Source organism: Homarus americanus, unplaced genomic scaffold, assembly GCF_018991925.1.
Source record: "Homarus americanus isolate GMGI-L3 unplaced genomic scaffold, GMGI_Hamer_2.0 scaffold16712, whole genome shotgun sequence".
Classification (NCBI taxonomy): Eukaryota; Metazoa; Arthropoda; class Malacostraca; order Decapoda; family Nephropidae; genus Homarus; species Homarus americanus.
Window position 1 is genome coordinate 7,760,331 of NW_024757794.1, and position 27,699 is coordinate 7,788,029.

General features: G+C 39.0%; 1 protein-coding gene across 5 annotated transcripts in view; it reads right to left on the reverse strand.

The window, feature by feature from the left end:
- Nucleotides 1–7,594: 7,594 nt before the first annotated feature.
- The window catches only part of LOC121857756 (trithorax group protein osa-like), a 61,830-nt gene continuing 41,725 nt past the window's right edge, over nt 7,595–27,699 (reverse strand). For 3 of the 5 annotated variants that reach the window (XM_042353899.1, XM_042353900.1, XM_042353901.1), the window contains exons 10-13: nt 21,768–22,990; nt 11,511–11,662; nt 9,927–9,965; nt 7,595–8,350 (exon numbers count right to left, since the gene is read on the reverse strand). In XM_042353899.1, coding sequence (XP_042209833.1) covers nt 7,911–8,350; nt 9,927–9,965; nt 11,511–11,662; nt 21,768–22,990 — 1,854 coding nt within the window. In that variant the 3' untranslated portion in view covers nt 7,595–7,910. The remainder of the gene's footprint in view (nt 8,351–9,926; nt 9,966–11,510; nt 11,663–21,767; nt 22,991–27,699) is intronic. The other 2 variants (XM_042353902.1, XM_042353903.1) reach the window with 2 other exon arrangements.

A 27,699-nucleotide genomic window follows, 5' to 3' on the forward strand; every position in this document is an offset into this window, starting at 1 on the left:
AATAATTACTTTCAACTTCAGTTGATTAAATCAATAAATATCATTGATAGCACAAGGTAAATAGCGTCCTCTTCAGTCTGTATAGTGAGTACAGTTCTGTATACTGGAGTAGTAATAATATAATAATTACTATATAACTATGATGGCATGGTTCACATTTTCTATTGTCTCTTCTGACTGGGAACTGGTGAGCTTAACTTAATATAATTATAATAGAATCTCGGTGTAATTTCGGCGTCATTTTCACCACCAACCGGCTGCTTAATTTGTCTCATCTTTCCTGTATATCCAATTGCTAATGTTGTATTAAGTATAGTTAGAATCAAAAGTTATCGAAAACTTGTAAATATAACTACATGTAGATTTTCTCATGTAGTGACAGAATAAGTTGGTGCCTTTACTCCGGCCAGTAGTCAGACGCCTAGCTTTACTATAAACGGACAAGGGGTGACTTAATACAAGTCTATCCTCCCTAGTATATGCAGTAGCACTTCTAACAATGAATACACGTTGTAGCGCCACTAGCATTGAGTATGTAACAGCGTAGGGTTGTAGTGGATTTCTCCGCTACAAACGCTGTTTGTCGCTGAGTAGCCGACCCCGCGAATTCCCCAGTGTATGCCTCGTGGTCTGGGTCAACCAGCGCCGCCTTACATCACGGAGGTCAACTACTAAGCCACGCCTACCCCCGCTATTTAAGACCTGACCTCGTGGTGACCTCTCTCTTCTTCCAGCTATAGCCGCAGCAAGCTACACCTCCTCCTCCTCCTGCCTGGCGGCCCTCGCTCCCGCCGGCGAGCATGGCGACCCACAAGCTGGTCCTCCTCTGAGCATCCTCACCAACCAGCTCTCTCTACATCACGCTTGTAACCACGCTGCCACTTCCCAGCACCAAGCTGCATTGTACATCCAATATAACATGTATACAGAGAGCACATTGTGAGTTTCCTTTCTCCAACCATCCTGAGTGTGAACCCAAACATAACGTACCCCACAGGGTTACCATAATATACACAAATGAGTGAGAAAGCATACACCCGCCCAAGAATAATATTTCAACGCCGATCGCAGAAAAAAGCGCCATAATGGCGATATCGTCATATCTGGCAAACTGTTGGGGTCAATCAACTTTTGGCAAACTCGGTTAAAGTCCTTTGCCAAAGACAGCAAGTAATTATACGAAAATATGTCTTTTTCACTTTATAAAGACAATTATGCAATATTCAGTTTAAGACACTGACATCAGTTGTGAGATGAGATAAAACGATCTTGAGAATAGCCCGACTTATTATTGGAAAGGTATTGTAGTGGATTCCTCCCCTACAAACGCTTGTCGCTGAGTAGCCGACCCTGCGAATTCCCCAGTGTATGCCTCGTGGTCTAGGTCAACCAGAGCCGCCTTACATGACGGAGGTCAACTATTAAGCCACGCCTACCTCCGCTATATAAGACCTGACCTCGTGGTGACCGCTCTCTTTTCTACCTACATCAACCAGCAAGCAACACATCATCCTCCTCCTGCCTGGCGGCCCTCGCTCCCGCCGGCGACCATGGCGACCCACAAGCTGTCCTCCTCTGAGCATCCTCACCAACCAGCTCTCTCTACATCACGCTTGTAACCACGCTGCCACTTCCCAGCACCAAGCTGCACTGTACATCCAATACAATATGTATACAGAGAGCACATTGTGAGTTTTCTTTCTCCATCCCATCCTGAGTTAGAACCAAACATCCCGTACCCCACAGTATACTGGTCCAAGTTTCGAAAAGGTTTCAGTATTATATGTGCAAGTACATATTTAGGTGTACAGTACAGAGTTGCAATAATTCTCATGTGGTGTTAGCTTTCTAAAATTGGTTCCTAAATATATAAACGAATATAAATGCATTTAAAACGAGTACTGCTTATAACTCCTTTGCTTTTAAGATATACCTTACTTTTTACTTTTATCCTCTTCGCCAAAAGAATCGGCTCGTTAGCCGCTTGGCTGATCGGTCACTTTGTGGTAGATTGTTCCAAGAGTTTACAACCCTCACTCAGAAAAAGTTTGCCCTCACAGTTTTCTGGACTTGTGGCTTCTTCAATCTTGAGCTGTGACCCCTTGTGGGGCGAGCGTCCGCCAGATCCAAGTCAGGACACTCGACTGAGTAGTGCTCCTTGAGATGCTTATATACCTCAATTAGGTCCCCCCCTTGCCCGTCTGTAGTATAAGCTAGGCAATTTCAGGCGCTTCAATCTCTCAGGGTAGCTGAGGTACCGAAGTGCAGGCACCGGTCTGGTGGCCCTCCTTTGAATATTTTCAACCAACTGACAGTTCCTAGCATGTCTCGGGGACCAGAATGGGGGGACAGTGTAGTGGAAATTTCCCCTACAACTGCTGTTTGTCGCTGATTAGCCGACCCCTTTTCGAATTCCCCAGCCAACGCCACGTGGTTTGAGGTCAGCTATCAAGCCACGCCTACCTCCGCTATATAAGCTCTCAACCTCGCTGTGACCTCCCTTCTACCTGAGCCCAGCAGCACGCAACACCTCCTCCGAGCAAGTTCCTCATCAACCAGCTCTCTCTACTCCACGCTCCCGAACCAGCAAGCTCCTAACCATTCAGCAGCTTCCCAGCACCAAGCTGTACTGTACATCCAATACACTCTCATGTAGATCCACAATGAAAACGTGGCGTAGTCAAGTCTGGACTCTGGTCTGGTCTTGAAAGAGCTCACACTCGGTGTTGTCACAACACGCTCAGATTGTTCAAAGAGTTTACAATTCCCACTCCGAAAAAGTTTGCCCTTACAATTTTCTGGACTTGTGGCTGCTTCAACCTTGAGCTATGACCCCTTGTGGGGCTGGTGACAATCTGCTAGCTCCAGGTATGGACACCAGACCGAGTAGTGTCTTCTGAGATGTTTATAGGATTGAATTCGGTCACCCCTTGCCCGTCCATAGTATAAGCTATGCAGTTGCAGGTGTTCTAATCTCTAAGTAATTGAGGTGCCGGAGTGCAGGCACCAGTCTGGTGGTCCTCCTTTGGATATTTTTGATCTACTGACAGTCTCTATCAAATCTCGAGAACCAAGGAGGGTGACAGTACTCCAGACAGGGAAGCACCTCACAAGATATGGACCGCCTAGATATCTGAACTACCTTCTTATAAGACCTACTAGCTTATTTGCTAGATTCACCTTCTTCTCACAAAGGCCCGAGAACTTCAGTTTATTGTTAATATGCACACCCAGGTTGTTTTCACATTCAGTCTCTGTTAATGTTGTTTCTTCGTCCTATTGAGACATGATATGCCTCCTTACTGTTGATATGACCTAGTAGCATCCTCAGTACCGGATTAAGGGGTTGGGGGGCCCTGGGCGACACCTAGCAGTGGGGGGCCCCCTGCTGACAACTGAAAATAAATATAGGTAATATCCAAGGTCAATAGAAACAATAAAATCTAGTAATAATGACAAATTTACAAATTATTTATTCCATTCAAAGAAAGTGCACCGTATACATTCGTTTACAAATGCACTTTTCGTGATTTTTTTTCTAGCAAATAAAAGTATCACATTGTCAAATGGAAGTTCTCTTGAAATGTCTGACTCGGTGCTTAATAGCATCAGATTGCTGAGTCTCTCCTGGAGCATCGTGGTCCACAGCCTGTTTTTGATCAGTTTCATTTTTGAGAAGGAACGCTCCCCGGTAGAATTGGAGACCACTAACACCAGATATATCCTCAAAACCGTTTCTACATTTGGAAATGCTGATTGTAAACCATCGTTTTCCTTTATAATTCTGTAATAAAATGACTCAATGGGCTTATCCGCGGCTTTTGCATACAACTTTACCAGAGACGAGAATTGAATCATTTCACTGGAGATGCTTTCATCAATATCTTTTCCCTAAGTTTGCAGAAGATTTTATGAAGCAGAATGAATGGCATCGGCTGACATGGTTTCCAGATTGCTTAAAAAGTCGAAGCGATCCTTCACCAACGTGTATGCAGAAATCCTTTCGTTTAGGGATACCACTAGGTGATCAATGACTGTGAGGAAGCATTTTGTTTGGAAATTGTCTCTTGGACTGAGATCCACTTCACTTGAACGTCCATAATCCAGTGGAGCGAGCCGTTCGTTTGATTGCCTCTGACGACCTGAATGGACAAACTCAGTGCTTCCTGCCAGATCTTTTGCTTTTTCCTCATAGGCATCAAAACTGTCTCGCTTTCTTTCAAGGAAACCAGCGAATTTACTGCTGAATGAAGAATTAGTTTTGGATCTTGAAGAAGTTTGTGTGGTGTAGTGTTCACTTATTTATACAGCCTTTTTATTATTTTATTATAATCTCTGTGTTAAATCAGTTCACCAAACATGAGTTTTAAGAGGAAATATTTGTGGCGGCCTGGTGGAGTTACGGTAAGTGGTGCACAGCGAGTTAGGCAATCTGTTTATTGCTCTATGGTAAAGGATTTTAAAACTTTTTTTTACAATGTTGTGGGCAGGCCCTAGATGTGGGGGGGCCCCTAGATGTGGAGGGCCCTGGGCGTGCACCCGGTACGCCCTCCCCATAATCTGGGCCTGAGCATCCTCTTACACTTCATGAATTTGAACCCTAACAGCCATTTCTTCGACCACCCTGTTCCAGAATTTGAGTCCAAATATCCAGCACCTTGAGTAATTATGTCAAACTTGAGCATCCTTGCATAAAACCACATTGGCAATTTTTCACTGTGTTGTTTCATAGTAGATGTTCCATCATGGGATCTCTTATAATGCTATCTAGTATTTTACACATTATGCTGGTCAGGTTCACTGGTCTATAATTATTTGCCGAGTGGCGAGTGCCCTGCTTAAATATAGGACTCACATAAGCTATTTTCCAGTCACTGGGGAGCTTTTGCTCAGCCAGGCATTTACAGAACAGGATCTTAAGGGGTTCAGCAAGCTCTTTGCACAACTCTCTTAGCATTTTGGGATGCACCATGTCAGGGCCAGGGCTTTGCCAGTTTCTTATACCCTCTGCTGAGAACACAATGTGGATCAGCAATGTGTCACACCGTCTTTCCCATTGAACTCAATGTTATAATAATCCCGATTTATGATATTTTGACCTGCAATGGGCTTTCCTAGAATGTAACCCCATCATAAACAGGGGGATACCTGCATCATAGAGTAACAGACAGTCTACAAACACATGCACACAGACTCACATATAGACACTCAAACATTCATTTCCTTGTACAGTATCGTATCCTCAATTTCTTGAGAAGCATTGTAACTAAGAGTCTGGTAAATAACCAACATGTGAGCCAGTGCATGCCCAGTACCTGCCAACAGTGCGTAACAGAGATGTGACCGATTGCCCAAGCAGCTAACGAGTAAGTGGTGAAGAAGATAAAATGAAAAAAAAACAATGTATGAGTACAGTGGCAGGGTGGTTATCATACGATGTTGGCAGTCCAGTAGTCCCAGATCAAAGAGACATCTTTGATTGATAATTAGTAAGTGTGATTCAATATTTGGAGTACAGGTACCCTGTATAACCACTGGCTTGTCTGAAAAACTCAATAGGCTCATAGATATCCAGAACATTGGAGTACAGGGTATTTATGCATAACTCATCTGTCTATTATGCGTGATGCTGGGCCCACACAACAGACACCAGGGGTTGATTTATAATTCTATGGTGTTCAAGGCAAACTGACTTGAGATACATATGTTATAGTATTGTTATACCCATTTGTGTGCCTCTCCTAGTCTTTCACAAATTAAAAGAGGAAAGAAAGTCCTTTCCTTTCAATCACTATCTTTCGACACAAACTTTCCTTGTAATCTTAATACATAACTCCAATTAATCTTTTACATTCCTTATTTTTGCCAGTCAATGTCTCTAAATTACCAAATTTGGATGAAAATACACTGTATTAATCTTATATCAGTTACATCCTTAAGATAATTTATTTTTATTTTCTAACCTTCTCTAACATACTGTGCCAGGATTAATTTGCTTAAGTTAATGGGAAGTTAGGTTAGGATGGGTTAGGTTTAGTGTGATTAGGTTAGATTGGGTTAAATTGGTAATCCTGGGTTTTCTGTTTCACACTCATGAGGTGGATACCTTTTATCGTGGTCACTTACACTTAATAAATGTGGAGGCAATTTTGAAGAAGCATCCCGCAATAACAAATACTGTACACCTTTCTTCAAGAGCGACAGCAAACACATTTCAGTTCTGTATTTAACACAAATGTTAGGCTAAATTCAGCTGATAAAAAATTTAATGAATAATACAGTATTACAGTAACAATACAATTATTGTTTTGTATTATCACATTAATCATTTGAATAAGTACTATGACTTCATCCCTAAAGAATAAAACTTATTGTACAAAGTACAATGACTTAACTTTTTGAGTAGAACTGTACAAATGATAACGCCTTATGTACAAAAAACATTGTACATGAGGAATAAGTCACCACATGCAAAGGGTTAAGACATCATACTGTAGGATTAAATTTTTTTACTCAAAAAGTTAAAATATTTTAATCACTGGACGACTTCACTCTCCTCTCCTGGTTGGGATTGTACTAAAAGGGTTAACAATATTTCTTCAGTATTTCTCCTCAACACTCCATACCTTGGCATTGAGAGTTGCCCCTTAAAATTTGTAAGAGTCTTAAGGATAAGTAAAGAAAAAGAAACTAATTATTATCTATTTTTTCATAAGGCTTTGGCATTTACACCATTTATATATAACAATAACATTTGGTGGGTACTCAAATGCCTTTGAGCAGAAAATAACAAATAACTATGAAATGTAATTTTTTATTTTTTTTTACGGAGTCTTCCAAAGAGACTCGCATAAGCACTGAGAAATCATTTACACTCTCTCTTTCTACTACTGACTTGTAGTACAACTCAAGACTTCTCCTATTCAATATTGAGCAATGATTACTGCTGACACTCTTGCTACATGCACAATAAACACTAATCCACAGCCATTTGCTTATAAACTCATTGTTATATACAATACAAGTTACATCACACGTAGTTCTTCAAGTCTACAAACTCTTACAATAGGGTTTAGGAGTTGGTGCAATTACTGTATTTCATCAGTAAAGTCAGCAACTACTGAGTTTGGGTAGCTTAAATCTCAAAGGCTTATACAATTTATTTATTTTTCTGTTTCTCTGGACTTTTCTTCATGATTCTTAAATGTTATATAACTCCCTAATAAAGTAATTTATATACAAGTCAAAAATACATAAAACATAAGCAGCAAGTTCTTCAGGTGTGATGGCATATACATTTGTCTTTTTTTTTATTTCTCTTGACTTTTCAATGTATGGTACTGTAAATTTCATATTTTATCCTTACTCCCTAATAAAGTAATCTAATGTATATACAAGTCATATATATATATATATATATATATATATATATATATATATATATATATATATATATATATATATATATATATATATATATATATATATATATATATATATATATATATATATATATATATATATATATATATATATATATATATATATATATATATATATATATATATATATATATATATATATATATATATATATATATATATATATATATAAAAAACACAAGCTCCATTCTCTTCAAATGCGATTATTGTCTCGAATCATAGTAATATCTGACACATCCTAACTTTTTTTTAATTAATTTAATTCATTCCAGTTTAAAAATAAAAGATTATTATTGTATCTAATCATTTCAAACCAAGTCATAAAGAAAATACTGATTATTAAATAAGTCTAGTGGAAAGTACATTTAACTGTAATGTGATTGTTTCATATAAATTAAAGAAACAGAAGCGGCAATAATTCACTCTATATATACAGACAAAAATCAAGGGTCTGATACTATTGTGAGCTCACCAGCGACGGTCTCTTCCACCCCGCCCCCCCATGCTAAAACCCCCTCTTCCTCCACCTCCCCGTCCACCTCGTCGACTCCCACCACCTCCATCTTCCCCGTCAGGTCGATCTCGTAAACTTCTGTTGTAGGGAGTCTGTGGGTTAGCCATACCACTTCCTGGAGGTCTGTTGAAAGGGTTTGGTCCTATTGGCAATCCAGAATATGGTCCAGGCATTGGTCCCCAACCCCAGGGTCCTCCTGGACCCATATAAGATCCAGGACCACTGGGGAATCCACCTGGAGCACCCGAGAAATTGGCTCCACCACCTGGAAAACTGCCTGGTCCTCCCTGAAAGTTTCCGTGGCCTGAGAATGGTCCACAAGAACCTTCTGGTCCAGCGGGATCTGGTCCACTTGGTCTGGCAGCCCCATTGCCTTCATGTGCTGCTGAATCATCTGCAATAAGTTATTTTGAATTCAAAAAAGTCATATCTTGTTATAATAACTTTCAAAGTTAGTCATAATTCACAGCACATATGTATGTGATCATACTATTATATTGTGAATCTTTCAAAGAGGAGCACCAGAGCTCAGTGGTAGCTTCCTATCCCAAAATACAAGGGGTCAATCCCATGTCAAAATGCAGTTGGTACGATTTATCCACTAGTGTGTGCTGAGTTGGTCACTTGTTTTCAATGCCCCAGGCAAAGCTAAACTTTCTGGGCTCAAGGTTTCCAGCCTTTAAATTACAGGAAATATTGTAGTGTAAAGAATCTTACAAATGAAGTTGCATGGAATTTCAAGGCAAAGTACAGCTGTTCTGTAGTTTTGTACTGTATCAGTCAATATAATCAATGAAGGTGCCAATACTGAACAATACTGTATATTTGTACAAGTTAGTTAATAAAGCTTTAACAAATTAATCATCAACATTTGGCAGTAAATTTTATGTGTTCACTGTTAATAAGAGTTAATAAAGTACATGCACATCTGTACTTATGTTGACAAGTAAATGATTTTACCTTGAGTTTTCCCTCTCTGAGAATATTAAGAATCATACTCACATGTTACTCAAAATATTAAAGGGATATTACTGTGGATAACTGACAGGTGGAACATCTACCTACAGGCTGTGTAATGGTTTTATAAACTTACTCCACTACATTCTGCATAAGGGTGCAAAAAATAATAAAAATAAATATTAAATTTAAATATACAGTATACTGTAATTCACAATGGGTAATTCCATGGAGATAAATGAGACAAGAGACACAGGCATATGTATGACTGGACTGGTTTTTAGGAGATGCTGGCTAATGTAAAGCGGAGGAGAAAACAATACTACAGTATTAAACTAAGTTCTATATTGACGTTTCATATTTCTTGCATTCCATTTTGTACATACTGAGGGGTATGCAAGTCTTAGGCACCAGTTAAAGGTGAAGAAAGGTTAAGTCAGGAGGTATAAATAGTGCTGTAAGTAAAATAGTTGCTGTCACTGCTATGAAAATTGGAAGCCCCATCTGGGGGAGGGAGACCTTGATTATTTAAAAAAAAAAAAAAAAAAAACCACTCATCTCAGTCTCTAACATTTTAAACTCATATTTCACATTCCTATATCTCTCAGAATTCTATAATGTGACTCCAGATGCTTAGATCAGAATACAAAAGTGCACCTTCTTTTTAACCTAAATTGTACCTAGTCTTGGGACAACTCATTCATTCTCATCACAAAATATTTACCTTCATTAAAACCTCACAATATAAACTTATTAGGCACACAAGCAGTGTATAAGGAGACCTAACATTTGTATGCCATATTTTTGTAGCATTGGTTTGTGTGAAGTTTTCTAACATATGTCAGCCTTTGATAGCTTCATTCACACATTCTGCTTATACACAAGAGTAAGCAGTGTATGACAATGAACCAAATCAATATTGGAATCACTGGAAGAAAATTAATATGATAATAAGTGAAAACTGATTCTCCAGGTGACACTCCGACATAGGTCAAAACAGTTTAGTAACTTACCTGCATCTCCACTAGATCTTCGAGCTGCCTTCCTTTCATCTGGGGTAAAAAAAATTCTACATATTAGAATATAAATGACCTATGTTAATATATACTCCAAGACGGAGCCTTAATGCTATTGTCTTGTGGAAAGAAAATAAAAAAATATATACTGTATAAACAAACATACAGATGTATGAAAATAATAATCAATAAAAATTTAAAAGAAAAAAGGGACTGAGAGAAGATAATCTGGAACACAGCAGCCAGCTCCCTGCAACATTGGTCAAAAAGAACAACACCAAAAGGCTTCTTCAGTATTTTAATTTATGAAACTGCACCAGCAATAACCACAGAGACCAGCATACTAAATTCTAATTCATTACTGACTAAGATAAATCTGAAATGGTCTTAGTGGTAAAAATTAAAAATAAAAATGAAAGCAAAAGTAACACTGGCACCTCTGGACGTTGCGGGACATCCTGAATAAATTAATTTGTACGGTAATTGAACAAATAAAAGATGGCCAAGTGGGAAGGTTTTCGTGTGTTAAACATCACCTATGTGATGGTCTACAGAGCTACAGAATAAAGCAAATAAGTTAACTAGGGTTCTCCAAGGGGAAATTACAAGAAGGAAAAGTAACAGACTACATTAAAGAATCATCATCACTTTGGCTGAGCTGCAATACACGTCACTCAAATGAAAAGGTTCCTCCAACGCCTTAACACCTGCATCTTGCTAATGAATCTTAAAATAAACAAACAGGAAAGTTCTAGGACACAGTACTGTACTTCTTGAGGCCTAAATGCATGAAAATTATGAAAAAAAAGGAGCTATTTCTTGCACAGACTAGAGAGTACCTATCACAATGCAGACATAAATCTAACCCCCCCAAAATTTAAGAAATAAATATATAAAGGTTAAAACAAGCTTGGGGTGAGCATGTTATCATTCCCATAATATACAAAATACAGTAAAAAAAAAGAAAGTCCTATGGCATCTCAGAAGTTTCACTGGCTTAACAGATAAACTTGGAGAACCTCTACTACCTCGGCATTACATCTGAAAACATCTTGTAAAATCAATGAGAAGACTATTTCTCCTATAATTTATCAATACTGTACACTAAATCTTCTACTTCTATAAAACACTAATTAATGCTATATACTGTACTGATATACAAGCAGCTCCTCACTATAGTAGAACCAAATTTAAAGGGGGATAGTGGGGGGATCAAAAATGTTTTGAGCTGGCTATATTAGAAGCCATAAAAATCAAGTAATACATGCCTAAAATTTGGTAAAAGGTTGACAACATTTTATAAAATAGGAGAGGGCAAACAAATACAACTGCCTGAAGGGTGCAAGAGATATCAGTAGTAAGAAAGTCTGTTTGGAGATTTTTCTTGGAAAAGAAAGTACTTATGAGTATAAGGGAAGGAAAGACTGCATAAATTGCAATTCTTCAGCATGCTCCTAGCCTGCCTTGGTGTTCTTAATAGGACATCTGCAACAGTGGTTATGCTCTGCTACACTCCTCCCCTCGCACCCACAGCCTCATTACGTCTGTTAAGAGAGAGCAGACAGATGAGTGGGTACAAACCTTGCGGGCTACATGATCTTTGTCTCTTCATGCCGGGCTCTGGGGTCTCCTCCCGCCCTCTTGCGGTTCCCCCAGCACCCTGCAGGGCCTCGGCCGGAGGGGGAGGGGGTGGTGGTGGCATCAGCAGGGATGCAGTCATATCTCTGGCCACCCTAGGGTAGTAAACGGGATGCAAATTTATAGATGGCGGAGGTTCAGCCTGGTTATCTTCTCAGACTCTTGGAGTGGAACATTACTGAACAAACTGTGGTTCTTGTCACACAGGTTTCTGAAAGTAACTTGAGGGAATGTGATAGCAAAGCACTTGGTCACATATGCAAGTTTCTACTTTTCACATCCACCTGTTGACTTTCGTGGTGGTTGATCAAGATGAGTTTTTCAATAGACCTTGTTTCATATGCTAAAAATGCATTTAACAAACCTATGATGCACCAAAAATAATGAGCATAGCGAGGCTGAAGACAATCTACCACTTTCCAAGCAAAAACCTGAGTAGCAGCAATGGTCAAATTTGTTGTCAAGCACTGAAATGATGCTTGACTTGACTCTCTAGATCTAATAACAGAAGGCAATGCCTATTGTCCTCTAGTGAGTAACATCATTATTATTACCACATATCAATGTCCAACAACTTCATTGTGCGCTGCAGCCAAGTAAGAGCAATACTGGCATAACATGATACAGCTCAGCAGTTCAATTACTGTCACATACTGCCAATGATCTTTCTAAATTCATGACAGGTTGAGTCTGACAGCAACTACTGAACCCTCGAACATCTCATGGAAATAAGAGTCACATTTAAGAGTGAAGAAACCTGTAACCTTTTCATACTTGTGTAGCCACAACTATTCTTATCCAGATGTAAGAGTAGCTTTGTTATAAAGTATTAGCAGAATTAAGGTTTCATTAATTAAATATGTCTTGGTTATTTTTACATGGGGTTTGGGGACTCAGCAGCCATTATTATCACTCAGACCTATTCTGAATATGGAAAACCCCTGGCCTTGCTATCATGAAAAGAAAAACAAATGGGAGACAGAGAGAGAAAGAGAGTTTCCAAGTAACAAGCAGCTACAAGCCTTTCACTTCTTGTATTCCTGCTCTCCATGACATATAGTAATTAATGTGTAACTGCCAACCAATTTAAAGCTTATGGGGACAGTTCTCAAGCATGAATTTCTCAAATACAAATTAAATTCAAAGAATCAAATCCTGCTGAAATCCAAACAGTAATTAAAACAATTGGGTAATATTATAAAAACAATTTGAGAGAAGACTCTTTTGTTCATTTAAATATCTTAAAGAATTGGGGCAGGGGAGGGGAGAGTGGAGGGAGTATTTTGTCAGCATCTGAAAACACAGGACAGACACCTACATAAGGCATAACAAAATTAGATAATATGCAAAGCAAGTTAAAAAGAGTACAGTACTGCAATTAAAGTCAGCATACCATAAATCTTTAACAATGGTAAATCAACTGTAACTGAGGTCTCCCCATGGCCATCAGACCTAAGGAGATACAAAAGGTCTCTTCATGGACATCAGACCTAAGTAGGTACAAAAGGCTGAATCGGTTAATAAGCATGCATCTAGTTACCACTTGGTAAACTCTTGCCACATACACGAGTCATTATTGTATGGAAAATGCTATTTACTAAGTTTATTCCAATCCAGTGGACAAAGTTAATGCCAAGACAACACAAAAATTAAGTGAATTTAGATAACTAAGTAGTCTGAGGAATACAGTACGTATAGTTATTAACAATATTATTTCGTGCAAAAACTATGAATGATTCTTACAATCATTTTTCTATAATTAATGAATTAATAGAAGATGGTAAGTGAGTTCTAAAAGCTCTCTTTCCATGTAGTCTGCATTACCTGCTTCAGTTCCCTCATGATTAAGAGACAATAACCATGGAAGGCTGTGACCCTTCATCAGTATCATACCAACTACATCTCATACATTTGGAAGGATTCACAGTAATGGAATACTGTATCAAGTTTGTGAATCAAACCCAAATGAAAAGATGGAAATTTGTAGTTTAACATCTCTTAATGTGGCTTTGACTTACATACACATATTATACATACAAGCTATAGACAGCAACACTGAAATCTTGACATCTTGATATACATGTAGAACAAAATCCTCATCAGAATTCAAGACACAGGGTGAAGAATCTTATAAAAATACCAGTCCCTGTCCTAAATGGGTGGTGCGCATGAGGTACTTCTATCATGAGCAATAAATGAGGTAATCCCAACAAATAGTACAATAATTTCTATGTCACAAAAACTAAGCTCGACCAACTCTGTAATACTGTCACCACACGGGCATTACTGTACCTCACTGCAAAACTATACCTGCGTTTGTACAGCATTTTGTTTATATTTCTGATTAAAGCATTTGAACGTGAATCAGACTCAAATTCAACTGCCCACATTTATAATGCATACAAAAAAATAAATAAATAAGCAGAGAAATTATGAACACATGCTAGCAGCCTTCTCATTTTTAAGTGGCTGGAGGATTTTCAAGCAAAGTTGTATATTTCTTAAACTGAGTCATCCATTTTACCAAGTGGAGTTCTCTACAGTTCAAACTGATTCATTCATTTTCAACCTGGGGCATCTACTTTTCAAAATAGGCTGTTTATTTTTCAAGATATTTAAAGAGAATTTAAGTTTACAATACTTTTGCTTGTCACAGTTACCAGGTAGCTACCATCTGGTAAAAGAATGGAATCTTTCTGGTCTCAGAAAATTTTAATAAAATTACAATTACATCACTTGAACTCCTATTTGGAGAGGGCCACAGAAAAACCTGTGTTCTGGTACATATATTACTGTTACTGTAAAGTACTGTACTTCCTAGTCACCTAATCTAAATGCTAAATGAGAAGGCTGAGCAATATATTGAAAACATACACAGAAAATATCTGGAGCAAAGAAAAGGGAATTTTCTGAGGATAATTCAGGAAATAACTAATCTTGGGAGAATTGCTGGAGTGGATCACAGGATAGCAAAACTGTAATAAGAAGGGGCTGATACAAGATGGGGCTGTTCTAGGATGATGGAGTCAGGGAATAAGGTGGTGTATTAGAACTTCCATGCAATTATATGATAGGACTGAATCTATTAACTGTCAATACAGTATATAACAATACCTTTTCTTTAATGCAGTATATTGTACTTCGGAATTTTTGTACAGTATAGTAAAAAGTAATTAGAGGAACTATTGACCTCAGAATATCTCCTAATATCAAGTGCACATGGCTTCAAGATGCCCATGATATTGGTCAGAAAAAAAAAAAAAAAAAAAAGCCGGGTGGGCTCGCTGTGCTTGCCATGTTCCCCCGCCCACAACTTCTTGGAACCCCCCCTTTTGATATTCCTGGATCCGCCCCTGCAGTGTTAAGGTGTACTGTATCTGAGGGTGATAGTGAAAGGGTTGGGCTGAAGAAAGCCAAAGATAGGAAATACTGTACATATGGACAAGTATATCTCACTACCCAATGCTATTGAGAGCAACAAAAATATAAAATAGGTAGGCTGATATTTTACTGGATATAATTATGCCACCCACGGTTATTGCGTCACTTTGAGATCTGACAAGTCAGTCAAGCGGTTATATTAGTCAGCAAAAGGTGGAAATTCTTCAATGGATACCCGAGAACAAATTCTTTTGACAAATTATCTAATTAACTGAGTGCAATTGAATAAGTTGAAACTTATTTTAATTGGAGGGTAGTTGACAAAATAAAAGATGGAATACTGGGGTGTTAATTTTGGTCAGGCTAAGAATATGTTAGGTTAAGAGTATGTTAGGTTAATGCATGTAGGGAGAGGAATAATGTGCAACAAATGCTGGCAATCTTTCAAAAGAAACAAGTAACTTGACTTGTTGTTAAGAGTTTAAATGACTCAATTTTTTTTTTTAAATACCGTACCATGATCCTTCAAAGTTTTATGGTGACTTCACTGAGAGTACATTACAGTATACTAATATATTGGAAAGGATAGAAATCTGTTGCATGCATTCAATCAGATAAACCTAGCATATAATGAGAGTTGAGGACAGTTCACATTTAGTGTAAAATATGAGTAAGGAACTCTGCCTACAGCAGAAAAATTAGAATAATGCAGATTATTCTCCTCTGACTACTGTTTATAGCAGTGAGGGTAACATCTGCATTATATTTACATAATATAGCTGATCTACTCGGAATTTATAATACTGTATATATCTACTGTATTATGAATCAGTGCTTCCTATTCCCCATGACTATAATGAAATCTAAGTGGTGTGGGCAAGCCTACTAGGCTAAGCTCCACAAAATTTACCTTGTCACTTAACCCATATAACTTGTTGGCTCCAAGCAACTACAAGAATATAGACAACAACAAATACTAAGACACTGATGCCAAGAGGGAATACCTGTGCTCACACACACATAATTTCACATTATCAAAAATACCCCTCATCTTATAATGGCCTGTCCAAATCTCCAGATACAGTACTTTGTTTTTAATACCTAAGTACACTTACCCTTCCTGACATTATACAAATTCCTCTGTCCTGTTGTCTAACATGTAGTCCAGTATAGTCTATCTACTCTTAAATTGTTCCATATATGTACTGTATTCTTGATAAATCTCAAGATAAATCATCATCAACATCAGCCTGTATTAACCCCTAAGCTTTGGGCTATGGTTGGCATCCCCCCCCCCCCATGAGGGAATATTTGAGAACATTTAAAAAATAATTCTAGTCCTACATACTGGCCATGCATGATAAAAGCAGGAAATAAATACATGTCCTTCCCAAAGGTTGGCAACACAGAGGCTAGGAAGGGTCAAGAATGTTTGTGAGATGGCATGTGTGTGATGCAATAGTATGAGGTAAACAATACTAATTTGTAGGCAGTATGAGGTACAGGACACTTGTTTTATTATGTTATTACTATTTACACCATTAACAATAATTATTAGTGCTCCAGTAAATGATCACGATACAAGACATGTCCTTGGAAGGTTGGGGGTAAAAACACATGGTAAAGTGAGTCAAGTCTAAGGGCAAGATTCCTACATCACAAAAGCTGAGAAGCTACTGAGAAAAGACTGGGAGGCTCTCATGTGTGAGCGAGTGAAAGATAAATACCTACTTGGCAACATAATCTAGCCAAGACCACAGATCAAAATGTTATGTGATGTGACCCAAAGCCTAGGGGTTAATCTACTGTAGGATAAAGGCTTCCTCATTTGCCTCATTATCACCATCATCTACCTTCATCATCTACCATCATCATCATCATCTACCATCATCATCATCATCTACCATCATCATCATCTACCATCATCATCATCATCTACCATCATCAACATCATCTACCATCATCATCATCATCCTCCATCAATCAACTGGTGGATGAGGGCCCCTACTTAAGCCTCATTAGCACCATCATCATCATCCTGTATCAATCAACTGGTGGATGAAGGCCCCTACTTAAGCCTCATTAGCACCATCATTGCCATCATCATCTTCATCATCATCCTGCATCAATCAACTGGTGGATGAAGGCCCTACTTAAGCCTCATTAGCACCATCACTACCATCATCATCATCCTGTATCAATCAACTGGTGGATGAAGGCCCCTACTTAAGCCTCATTAGCACCATCACTACCATCATCATCATCCTGTATCAATCAACTGGTGCATAAAGGCCCACACTTGAGCTTTAATGAAAACAATTACTGAAACAACTAAATTATTCTCTTTCTTCACTCTTCATTTTTAGATGTTCCTTTAGTTAACATTATTTATACTAATATTGACTTATGCTACTATGCTGCTTGACCTACTGGAGGTTTCATTTGCTTTAAAAATACACTGCTACTGTACTGTAGGCTACCTTGTACTCAACCCACTTCGATTCAATATTTCATGAATGTACAGTGGTCCCTCCGTTAACGAACGGTTCGATTAACGAAATTTCGGTTAACGAATTACCTCCCATAAGGATCTTCAATTCGGTTAACTAACAAAACTTTGATTAATGAAATCCTTACGAACAACACGTTTTGTTGTGAGCATCAGCTGATCAGCTGATGGGTTCGTCTGCCAATTCAGTAATCTGTTCTATGTTTACATTCGTTTCCAGTGGAGTAAATATCAAGAAAGTTGTGCTCTTTAATATTTTTGCATTTTTTATATTAAAATTATTAGTCATTTTAAAATTTAGTTAACATATTGACAATATATGCAGTACAGGGAACTAGTTTTTTGTGCGCCCATCAGCCGCTTGACTCCCCCACCAGGCGTCAGTATGGCTTTGTTGACAGTGGAGTGAACATATATATTTTTGCATTTTTACATTGAAATTATTGGTCATTCTGAAATTTAGTTAACATATTGATAATATATAGCACAGTGCAGTGTTGATTTAAATAAAATAATCTTGAATTACACCTAGTGAACTTTAAATTTTATTGGTGAAATGACGGCATCAAGCATGGGTCCCCTGAAAGGTGATTTCTCCTCCATCCCCACTTCCTTCTCTTCTCCCTTCTCCTCCAGCCCCACTTCTAATTCACATCAGCATCATCAACCCGGAACCTTCTACATACCCATCTCAAAGTAAGTGTACTTTACTGCATTTTTTTTTTACTTTGTATGTACTTTTCTGTGAGCTGAAACCAATTACCCAATATACCAGTGAAACAATGGATTCGGTTAACGAAATTTTCGGTTAACGAACGACTGTGGAACGAATTGTGTTCGTTAACCGAGGGACCACTGTAATCCAAATATTAAACACAAAATCCACATTCATGGAAGCAGCTGACTTAAATTTCTTATACCCCTTTTTGGCTTAACTTTAATTAGTCTCAGTTACTATAATTCGGTTTTAAGTTAGGTTGTCCATAACATGAGTCATTGTAACATACCGGTATGCAGAGCGGCTATGTAAAGCAGTCTATTACTAGCATGTTAAAAAAATTATTCAGCATCAAATGTCCTGAAAATGGCCTTAGAATTTGTTAAAAGTAGTTATTTTATTAATGGTGGAGCCTGATTTTGATAATGGAGTAAAATTATAGCAGTGGGGAGAGTACGTAAACTGACAGTGGTGTTCTACCAACCAGTGTATACTATAAGTACTGTAATGATTATCACTGACAATAGCCTTCACATATTGTACAATAAGACTTATGAATCACACTCAGGAAGCGAGATAAAGGAAAATTACTTTTCTTTTCACTCATGTAATCTTTGTCCTGCTAAACTACAAGAATATGACACACACACACACACACACACACACACACACACACACACACACACACACACACACACACACACACACACACACACACACACACACACACACACACACACACACACACACACACACACACACACACACACACACACACACACACACACACACACACACACACACACACACACACACACACACACACACACACACACACACACACACACACACACACACACACACACACACACACACACACACACACACACACACACACACACACACACACACACACACACACACACACACACACACACACACACACACACACACACACACACACACACACACACACACACACACACACACACACACACACACACACACACACACACACACACACACACACACACACACACACACACACACACACACACACACACACACACACACACACACACACACACACACACACACACACACACACACACACACACACACACACACACACACACACACACACACACACACACACACACACACACACACACACACACACACACACACACACACACACACACACACACACACACACACACACACACACACACACACACACACACACACACACACACACACACACACACACACACACACACACACACACACACACACACACACACACACACACACACACACACACACACACACACACACACACACACACACACACACACACACACACACACACACACACACACACACACACACACACACACACACACACACACACACACACACACACACACACACACACACACACACACACACACACACACACACACACACACACACACACACACACACACACACACACACACACACACACACACACACACACACACACACACACACACACACACACACACACACACACACACACACACACACACACACACACACACACACACACACACACACACACACACACACACACACACACACACACACACACACACACACACACACACACACACACACACACACACACACACACACACACACACACACACACACACACACACACACACACACACACACACACACACACACACACACACACACACACACACACACACACACACACACACACACACACACACACACACACACACACACACACACACACACACACACACACACACACACACACACACACACACACACACACACACACACACACACACACACACACACACACACACACACACACACACACACACACACACACACACACACACACACACACACACACACACACACACACACACACACACACACACACACACACTCTTTTCATTTGCCATTACTCACTCAGATATTTGTTCCATAATGTAAAAACTTCAGAGATTGATTAAAGTGAATGAAGTGAGGTAGACAATAGCACTGATATAATATTAAGACCTCATCAAAGGGGAGGGATAATACGTACTGTCATATCAACCATAAAAAAATAAATTAATCAAAAGCGATAAATATACAGTACAGTATTATATAGAAAGTTAAGATTTCAGCCAAACATGCTCACTTCTGATCTAATAAAAAAAATAAGTTGAGGATGCTTAATAAAGTGATTATAACCAACTGATATAAGTACTGTACAGTACTCGAACTAAATTAACTGAAACGTTTTAATGATACTGATAAACACTTTTTTACATTTATAAATCTTGCATCAAAAGATAATAAATTTTTTGTAGTATTAATTTAAATTTCCTCATACAAAACTAACACACCCCTCCTGGCCATTCCTTTACATGTTCCCTTTACACAACCTGCTTCTTTTCCCTGTTTCCATAATGCAGGTGCAATATCCCACTGCAACAACACATTGATGAGGAAGAAAACAAGTTTCACGTGAACAACACACACATGCGCACACGCATACATCATAAGTGATAACAACACCCCTTGGTCAAATCTGGTGGTGGGTTTAAAATAACTGGTCTTATCCAGCTGATGTGATAACTACATCCAAATTTCATTTATTTTCCAACCAAAACTCAAACAAACTACTCGAAGATTGATCCAATTGATATTATAAAAAAAAAAATTACATAGCTGTAAAGCTGTCTGACTGATTAAGCCCTTTGTGAAAATATTTAGAAAAAAGGCAACTGAGTTTTGGCATGTGTAATAGCTTTATACCTGCAAGAAGAGTGAGAATATCTTAAAATTAACCTAAGTTAAGACGATCTCCAACGATTCTCTGGAACTAAGTGCTGTAAGAAAACTTTGATATGAATGTTTCTGAATGAGTGAGTCCTGATCTGTATCTTAATATTAACTCAAGTGTTCGGTCCCATTTTTCATAACTATTGAATTCACAGGAAGACGTAACAGACTATGATCATGAATGATGTGGAAAAATGACCTCACATTCAATCTCAGTCTTAAAAAGACAATTCAAACTCTTATTATCTATCACTTGCACATGTGTCACTTCTAAGGTTATTACCAAGGAGAGAGCAGCTAATCTTTTACATAATGCCTAAAGAGCTTCATCTATACAATCATAAATCTAAACACTGTGTTCAAAGACACATGAAAACATCTATATGAATGTAAACATGTGTGATTTGTCACATTTAAACTACTGGGTAATCAAAAACATACAGTTTTTCAAACAAACTGTGATCTTATGATCCTACTCTCTCATAAGAATTTCCTTCATTCCTTAAAGCAGAGAAGAGATACTGTACTATAGAAAAATATATCAACCTGCTTTTGTGAAGTGTGTAAGAACACACACAACAGTGTTGACGTTCTATAACTTACTATAAATCTTAAATATATCCTTCACTCCATCAATACATTTGAAGTCAAACACACCCTTGCAACCCTGTTCCCACTATGCAGCAGGGTGACCAGAATAAATAATTCAAAACAAAAGATCTTTATAAGGACTCACCCTGGTTCTGCTTTCTTGTCCTGGAGGATTGACTGTCTGTCATCAGCAGGGCTTGGACCACTTGGGTACGAGTTTATTGCACCTGGTCCATTTGGTCCAGCAGGGTATGGGCTTTGTCCATTTGTTCCACTCTGATAAGGCCCAGATCCCCCTGGCCCTAGAGGAGTATATGGAGTGGAAACACTTGGTCCACCTGGCCCATTAAAGGGGCCTGGGCCATTGGGGTATGGCCCATGTCCATTCCCAAATGTTGCAGGACCAGTAGGAAATGGTCCAAGGCCATTATTTGGTTGTGGATACTGAGCCCAGGGATACTGCCCACCAGGAGGATACTGGCCTGGAGGGTACTGCTGGTTTTGTTGTGGTTGCTGAAGAGGTGGTGGTCCTTGTGGATACTGTCCGTCTGGCAGACCTTGTTGAGGCAGCACCTGCTGTGGGGGCATTTGTTGAGGAGGTCCTTGATGAATGGGTCCTTGTTGGGATGGGTTGTGCTGAGGTGCACCCGGCAGATAATGTGGGTCAGAGGTAGCAACTAACTTAGAAAGTCCCTCCTGGGGTGGTCCCTGCTGATATGGAGTTGGCTGATGACCCACTTGTTGATACATGGTAGTTTGTACTTCTACTGGTTTGTTTGTTTGATACTGTTCCTCTTGCAGTCCTCCTTCAGGATTCTTCTGAGAAGATTGGTCCTGCTGCAGGTGTAGTTGTCCCTGATACTGTCCTTGGTGGAACTGTTGCTGAGGCTGTCCTGGCTGAGTCTGCCCTTGTGTATTTTGTCCTTGAGGGGAAGATCCCCTCTGTTGTTGATTAGGTGATGACTGTGGGACTTCAGAGTGGTTGTTGCCTTGCTGTGCCTGATACCTGTGATCATTCTGGGCCTGCTGGGTAAGGTGCTCTGGTCTCTCAGGGGATGGTGGTCCAGTCCTCTGTCCTGGGCCTCCTGAGCCATGTTGTCCACTATAATAATATGTGTAAGAATTATGGGGACTTGCTCCTCCTGTGGGCTTTGACTCTACCTTCATAAGACTTCCAGGAGATCGATTTTCACCTTCCCTGGTATCTGCTGGCTGCTGTGGCTGCTGCTGCTGTTGATTTGGTTGGTCTCCAAAGTTACCATATGGCTGAGGTGGCTGTTGTACTGGTAACTGAGATGACTGCTGCTGTGACTGTGATTGTGAAGTAGGCGGCTGCTGCTGTGAATTTGATAAATTTGAATGAGTTCCCTGAAAGGGAAAAATGAAACCGTAAGTTCTTAAAGTGAAAGTCCAGCTATGTTTGTATCTTTAGGAAAGGTACAGATCACATCTTATGTTATCCTTAAATTCCTGCCTTTATTATCCTTTTCCCAAGAATATTTCCATCCCATATTACTAATTTTAGGTAGGATAATATCATAAATATACAATACAATACAAAATCTAATTAGGGGGGAAAATATCACTTCCTTCTTGTTAAATCAAGCTAGTGTTTTTATTGGTTCCCTTATTCTTTCATTCTTCAGAAAATAAACCTAATCTTATTTGTGTTCTTTCCTGCATTTTGTGTGGTAATAACACCCCACCTACCCTTCCTGGCCAAGGGATTGAAGTCATGTCTTCATGGGTTAGGAGTAGAGCACAAGCAGCAGGAACATAGAGCCCCTAACTTACTTGTATCAGTATGTTTACATACCATAGTCACTCGCCTTATACACTTTTGTCTTTTTTAAGCTTTTAATTAAAAATATTGTAGTTAACATATAACCCTCTATTTTCTCCACACTGGAGTGGATTTTTTACTAAAACATGTTTGACTTGCCAGTAGCCCTAATGAGTAGCAACATAATGGGTATTGCAGCTGACCAATGGCATGCTGCAATTGCTGCATTGTTATGATAGATGATCCTGAGGACCTGTACATAACTAGCTAAGCTGATGGAGGGTAAGACGACACTCCTCAGTGCTCTGTTTATACAAGTCCTTCTTGGATCGTCAGTAGATTGGGGATCATGTTTTTGTTTTTTGTTTTTTCAAAATTTGGCTGCTGTGAAGTGCTTGTACTAGTCATGCAAAAATGTGCAAAGAAAGTCAGAAGCATTCTGACTTTGTATGACAAAGTGGACATGTTAGATAAGTTTCAAGAAGTGCATGAAATATGGATGTACCCCACAAATATGGAGTTAATGAATCACTGACCAAATCTGTTAAGAGGTCAGAGGAGGAAATAAAAAGCTTCTGGTGCAGCGAGCATGGTTTTTAGTTGATGCACATGATCCCTGTCCTTTGGTCTCCTTCCTGTAATCTTACCTCTCCTCTTCTATACAGTATGAACAATAGGTTATGAGGTATTGTATACCAGTAGGTATTTTGTACAAGTTATATAACACAAAAAAATCTAGTTGTCTGGGTTGAGGGAGTAATCTAGTGCCTGTGTGTGAGGAAGGAAAGAGGGAGGGAGGGAGGGAGTTGTCCAATAGTAAAGAAATATTGTCTTGGAATGCTGTAGATCTCTATTTCTCTCATGAGACTAATTATTAACCTTACATGTTCTTCCCATATAAGGATGTTTTACTCTTTAACCCTAAAAGTTGTAAGTCATGAACAGTTGACTGAGGCTGCAAATATGCAACAAGTCAACACTTGTATATTTTTACATGTTTCACCATTGATCTGAAGTGGTTGTAGTAGCATTTTACAGAGTCCAGCAAGGAAACATAACACTATTACTGTCCTCAAGCTTATCTACATACAGTACAAGTATATCAGTTGAAATACAAAACAAACTAATTATTTCAATACTGGGATAGGCAAAGACTAAGATGGATGAATAAAATAAACACTGGGTCCCTAGAGATGCAAAATCTAGGAGGACTTGTAAAATAAGTCCAAAAACATTTAGTGGAGGATTGAGGATTATGGTTGCTAATCCTCAGACATGCAGATGGCACTTTGATTGATTAATACCTATATTACAGGTGACTTTTTCATACAAAGAGTAGTATGTAAAATACAATTCTTGTAGTTTTGATCAAGGTATTTTCCATAGAGCTGATGTGACTTCTAACAGGGGTACAACAATTATCAACTGTTTGCAACAATAAATAGGTAAAATGACTAAACGTTACCTCAGCAAAACTACATTATGAAACAAGGTTAAGGGAAAGTTCTTTCATGAGTCAGGCAGGACTAGTACTTACATTACTGGCTGACAACTACCTGTACTGTAAAAGTATAAACAGCAGGACATAAGTATCAGGACAGGACTAAGTATCAATTAAATTTCTTCACCATTACAAGCCTTCTCCAAATTATATCACTGGGTGACCAGAGAGAACTAACACAAATTTGTTTCATTTATTGTCTTCCATCACTTTTACTGTTGCAATAACTCCATAAATTCTCTCTCTCTCCAATCCTTTTCATATGTCCATTCCACTCATTTCTAATGTATCCTCTCCATCCTTTCATCTTCTTTCGGGCTTTCCCTCCCCTGAATTATATACACAGTAAGAATATATACCATACTTTAATGAAGAAATAGAGAAAGAAAAAAAAATGAGGGAAGGAAAGTAATGCCTCATTCCTATCCTCAATACTCCTTTGATTTATGTTATAGAGATGTGGTTTAGCAGGCTGAAAGACCCATCAGCATTACAGTAAGGTACTCCTCGACTTACAACCACCTCAGTCGTACCCAAAAATTTTCAAACTTCGTATGTATTTTCTAGGACCGAAACGTTTCCATCCTGTACGAGAGCGTAGCGTGGGCTGGGTCGCCTCGCGGCGTACAGCTGTCGTTGTCAGTAGTGATTGCGCTGTGTACTGACAATATTTTCGTTTCTAATTCTCTTTAGAATGACTGGCAAGCATAAAAGTGAGAGTTCTGATAGTGCTCAGAAGAAAAAGAGACAGTCAATTACTTTTGAGATGAAAATGAAAATAATAATGCAATATGAAAATGGAAAAACGGTAGCAACCATTTCACGTGACCTAGGCTTCTCTCACTCGACGATATCAACAATTTTGAAGGACAAGGAACGAATTCGTGAGGTAGTGAAAGGATCAGCACCTATAAAGGGAACAATAATAACGAAAAAAAGACAAGGTCCTATTCATGAGATGAAAATTTACTTGTGGTGTGGATGGAAGATCAGCTGCAAAAGCGTGTACCCTTAAGCCTTCTAACCATACAGGCTAAGGCAAGAAGCCTTTTCGAAAGCCTGAAAGAGCAGGCAGGAGATGAGTGTGACCAAAACTTCACAGCAAGTCATGAGTGGTTCCAAAGGTTTAAGAAATGTTACAGTTTGCACAGTGTAAAGGTGAGTGGAGAGGCAGCAAGTGCTGATGTGGGTGCTGCCGAAGCTTTTAAGGAGGAGCTTGATCGTGTCATTGTGGAGGGAAATTATTTATCTGAGCAAATATTTAATGTGGATGAAACTGGCTTATTCTGGAAGCGCATGCCAGAACGGACATACATCCACAAAGAGGAGAAAACCATGCCGGGATTCAAGGCATTCAAGGACCGAATCACACTTCTGTTGGGGGTAATGTAGCTGGTTTCAAGATAAAGCCCTTCATGATATATCATTCAGAGAACCCAAGGGCTTTTAAACATGTCAGCAAGCACACACTGCCAGTGTTTTATTGCAGTAATAAGAAAGCATGGATGACCCAAGTACTGTTTGAGGATTGGTTCCCGAGTTGTTTCATTCCACGAGCCAAGGAATATTGTCTGCAACAAGGGATTGCGTTCAAGATTTTATTAATTTTGGATAATACTCCGGGACACCCACCACACCTGGACGACCTGCATCCTGATGTTAAGGTGGTCTACATTCCACCTAACACTACCTCTTATCATCCAACCCATGGATCAAGGTGCTATTGCTGCTTTTAAAGCGTATTATTTAAGTACGACCTTCGTTCAGGCTGTTGCTGCTACTGAAGGTAAGAAAACGCTCAGAGAGTTTTGGAAGGACTACAACATTTTGAAATGTATAAAGAACATAGCTGCAGCATGGGATGAGGTTATAGGTCAGTGCATGAATGGAATATGGAAGAAAGTCCTGAAAAAATATGTGAACAGTTTCAAAGGATTTAATGAAGTTGAAGCCATTTCCGAGATTATTAACAAGAAAGTGGAGTTAGATAAACAGCTGGAGTTAGAAATTGATAATGAAGATGTTGAGCAGTTGGTTGAAAGTGTAGCAGAACAGCTAAGTAACGAGGATCTTATTGAACTGGATGCGCAGAAAACTGCAGAGGAAGAAGAAAGTAAAAATGTAGAAGAACCTGCACCCCCCAAAAAATTTTCAGTGAAACAAATGGCAGAGGCATTTGCTACTATTAATAAGGGGATGGAAATGTTTGACAAAATGGATCAAAATGTTGAGCATTTTGCAAAAGTTGACAGAATGATCCAAGATGCACTTGCTTGCTACAGGGAGATTTACAATGAAAAGAAAAAGCAAACTGTGCAGTCTAAATTGGACATATATTTTAAGAAGTCCCCCATTGCTGTCTCCTCACGCCCCACCAGTGCTGCCTCTTCACTCCCTAAAGATGATCCAATACCTTCAACCAGCAACTTTTTTTCCCTGTACATAAACCTGTCTGAAGAAAGCGACATTGATGACCCACCCAGCCCTGTCTCCTCTTCTGCTTCATCCAATTAATGTAGTCTCCATGTTTAATTAAAAAATTATTGGGGCCCCGTGTGCATTCAGCTGACTACATTAAAGGTAAGTGCACAGTAACACTTGATTCATTCTTCATTATTGATTACTTTTACTGTACTGTATTTCATTTTAGATTTTCTATGTATGAGTTTTCGCATTTTCGACTTACGACCTGGATTTGGGTCCCTAACCCCGTCGTAAGTCGGGGACTGCATGTATTGCTAGTTTCAACCCTCAGTGTTGAAGGCAGCCACCCCAGGACAAGAAGCAATTATA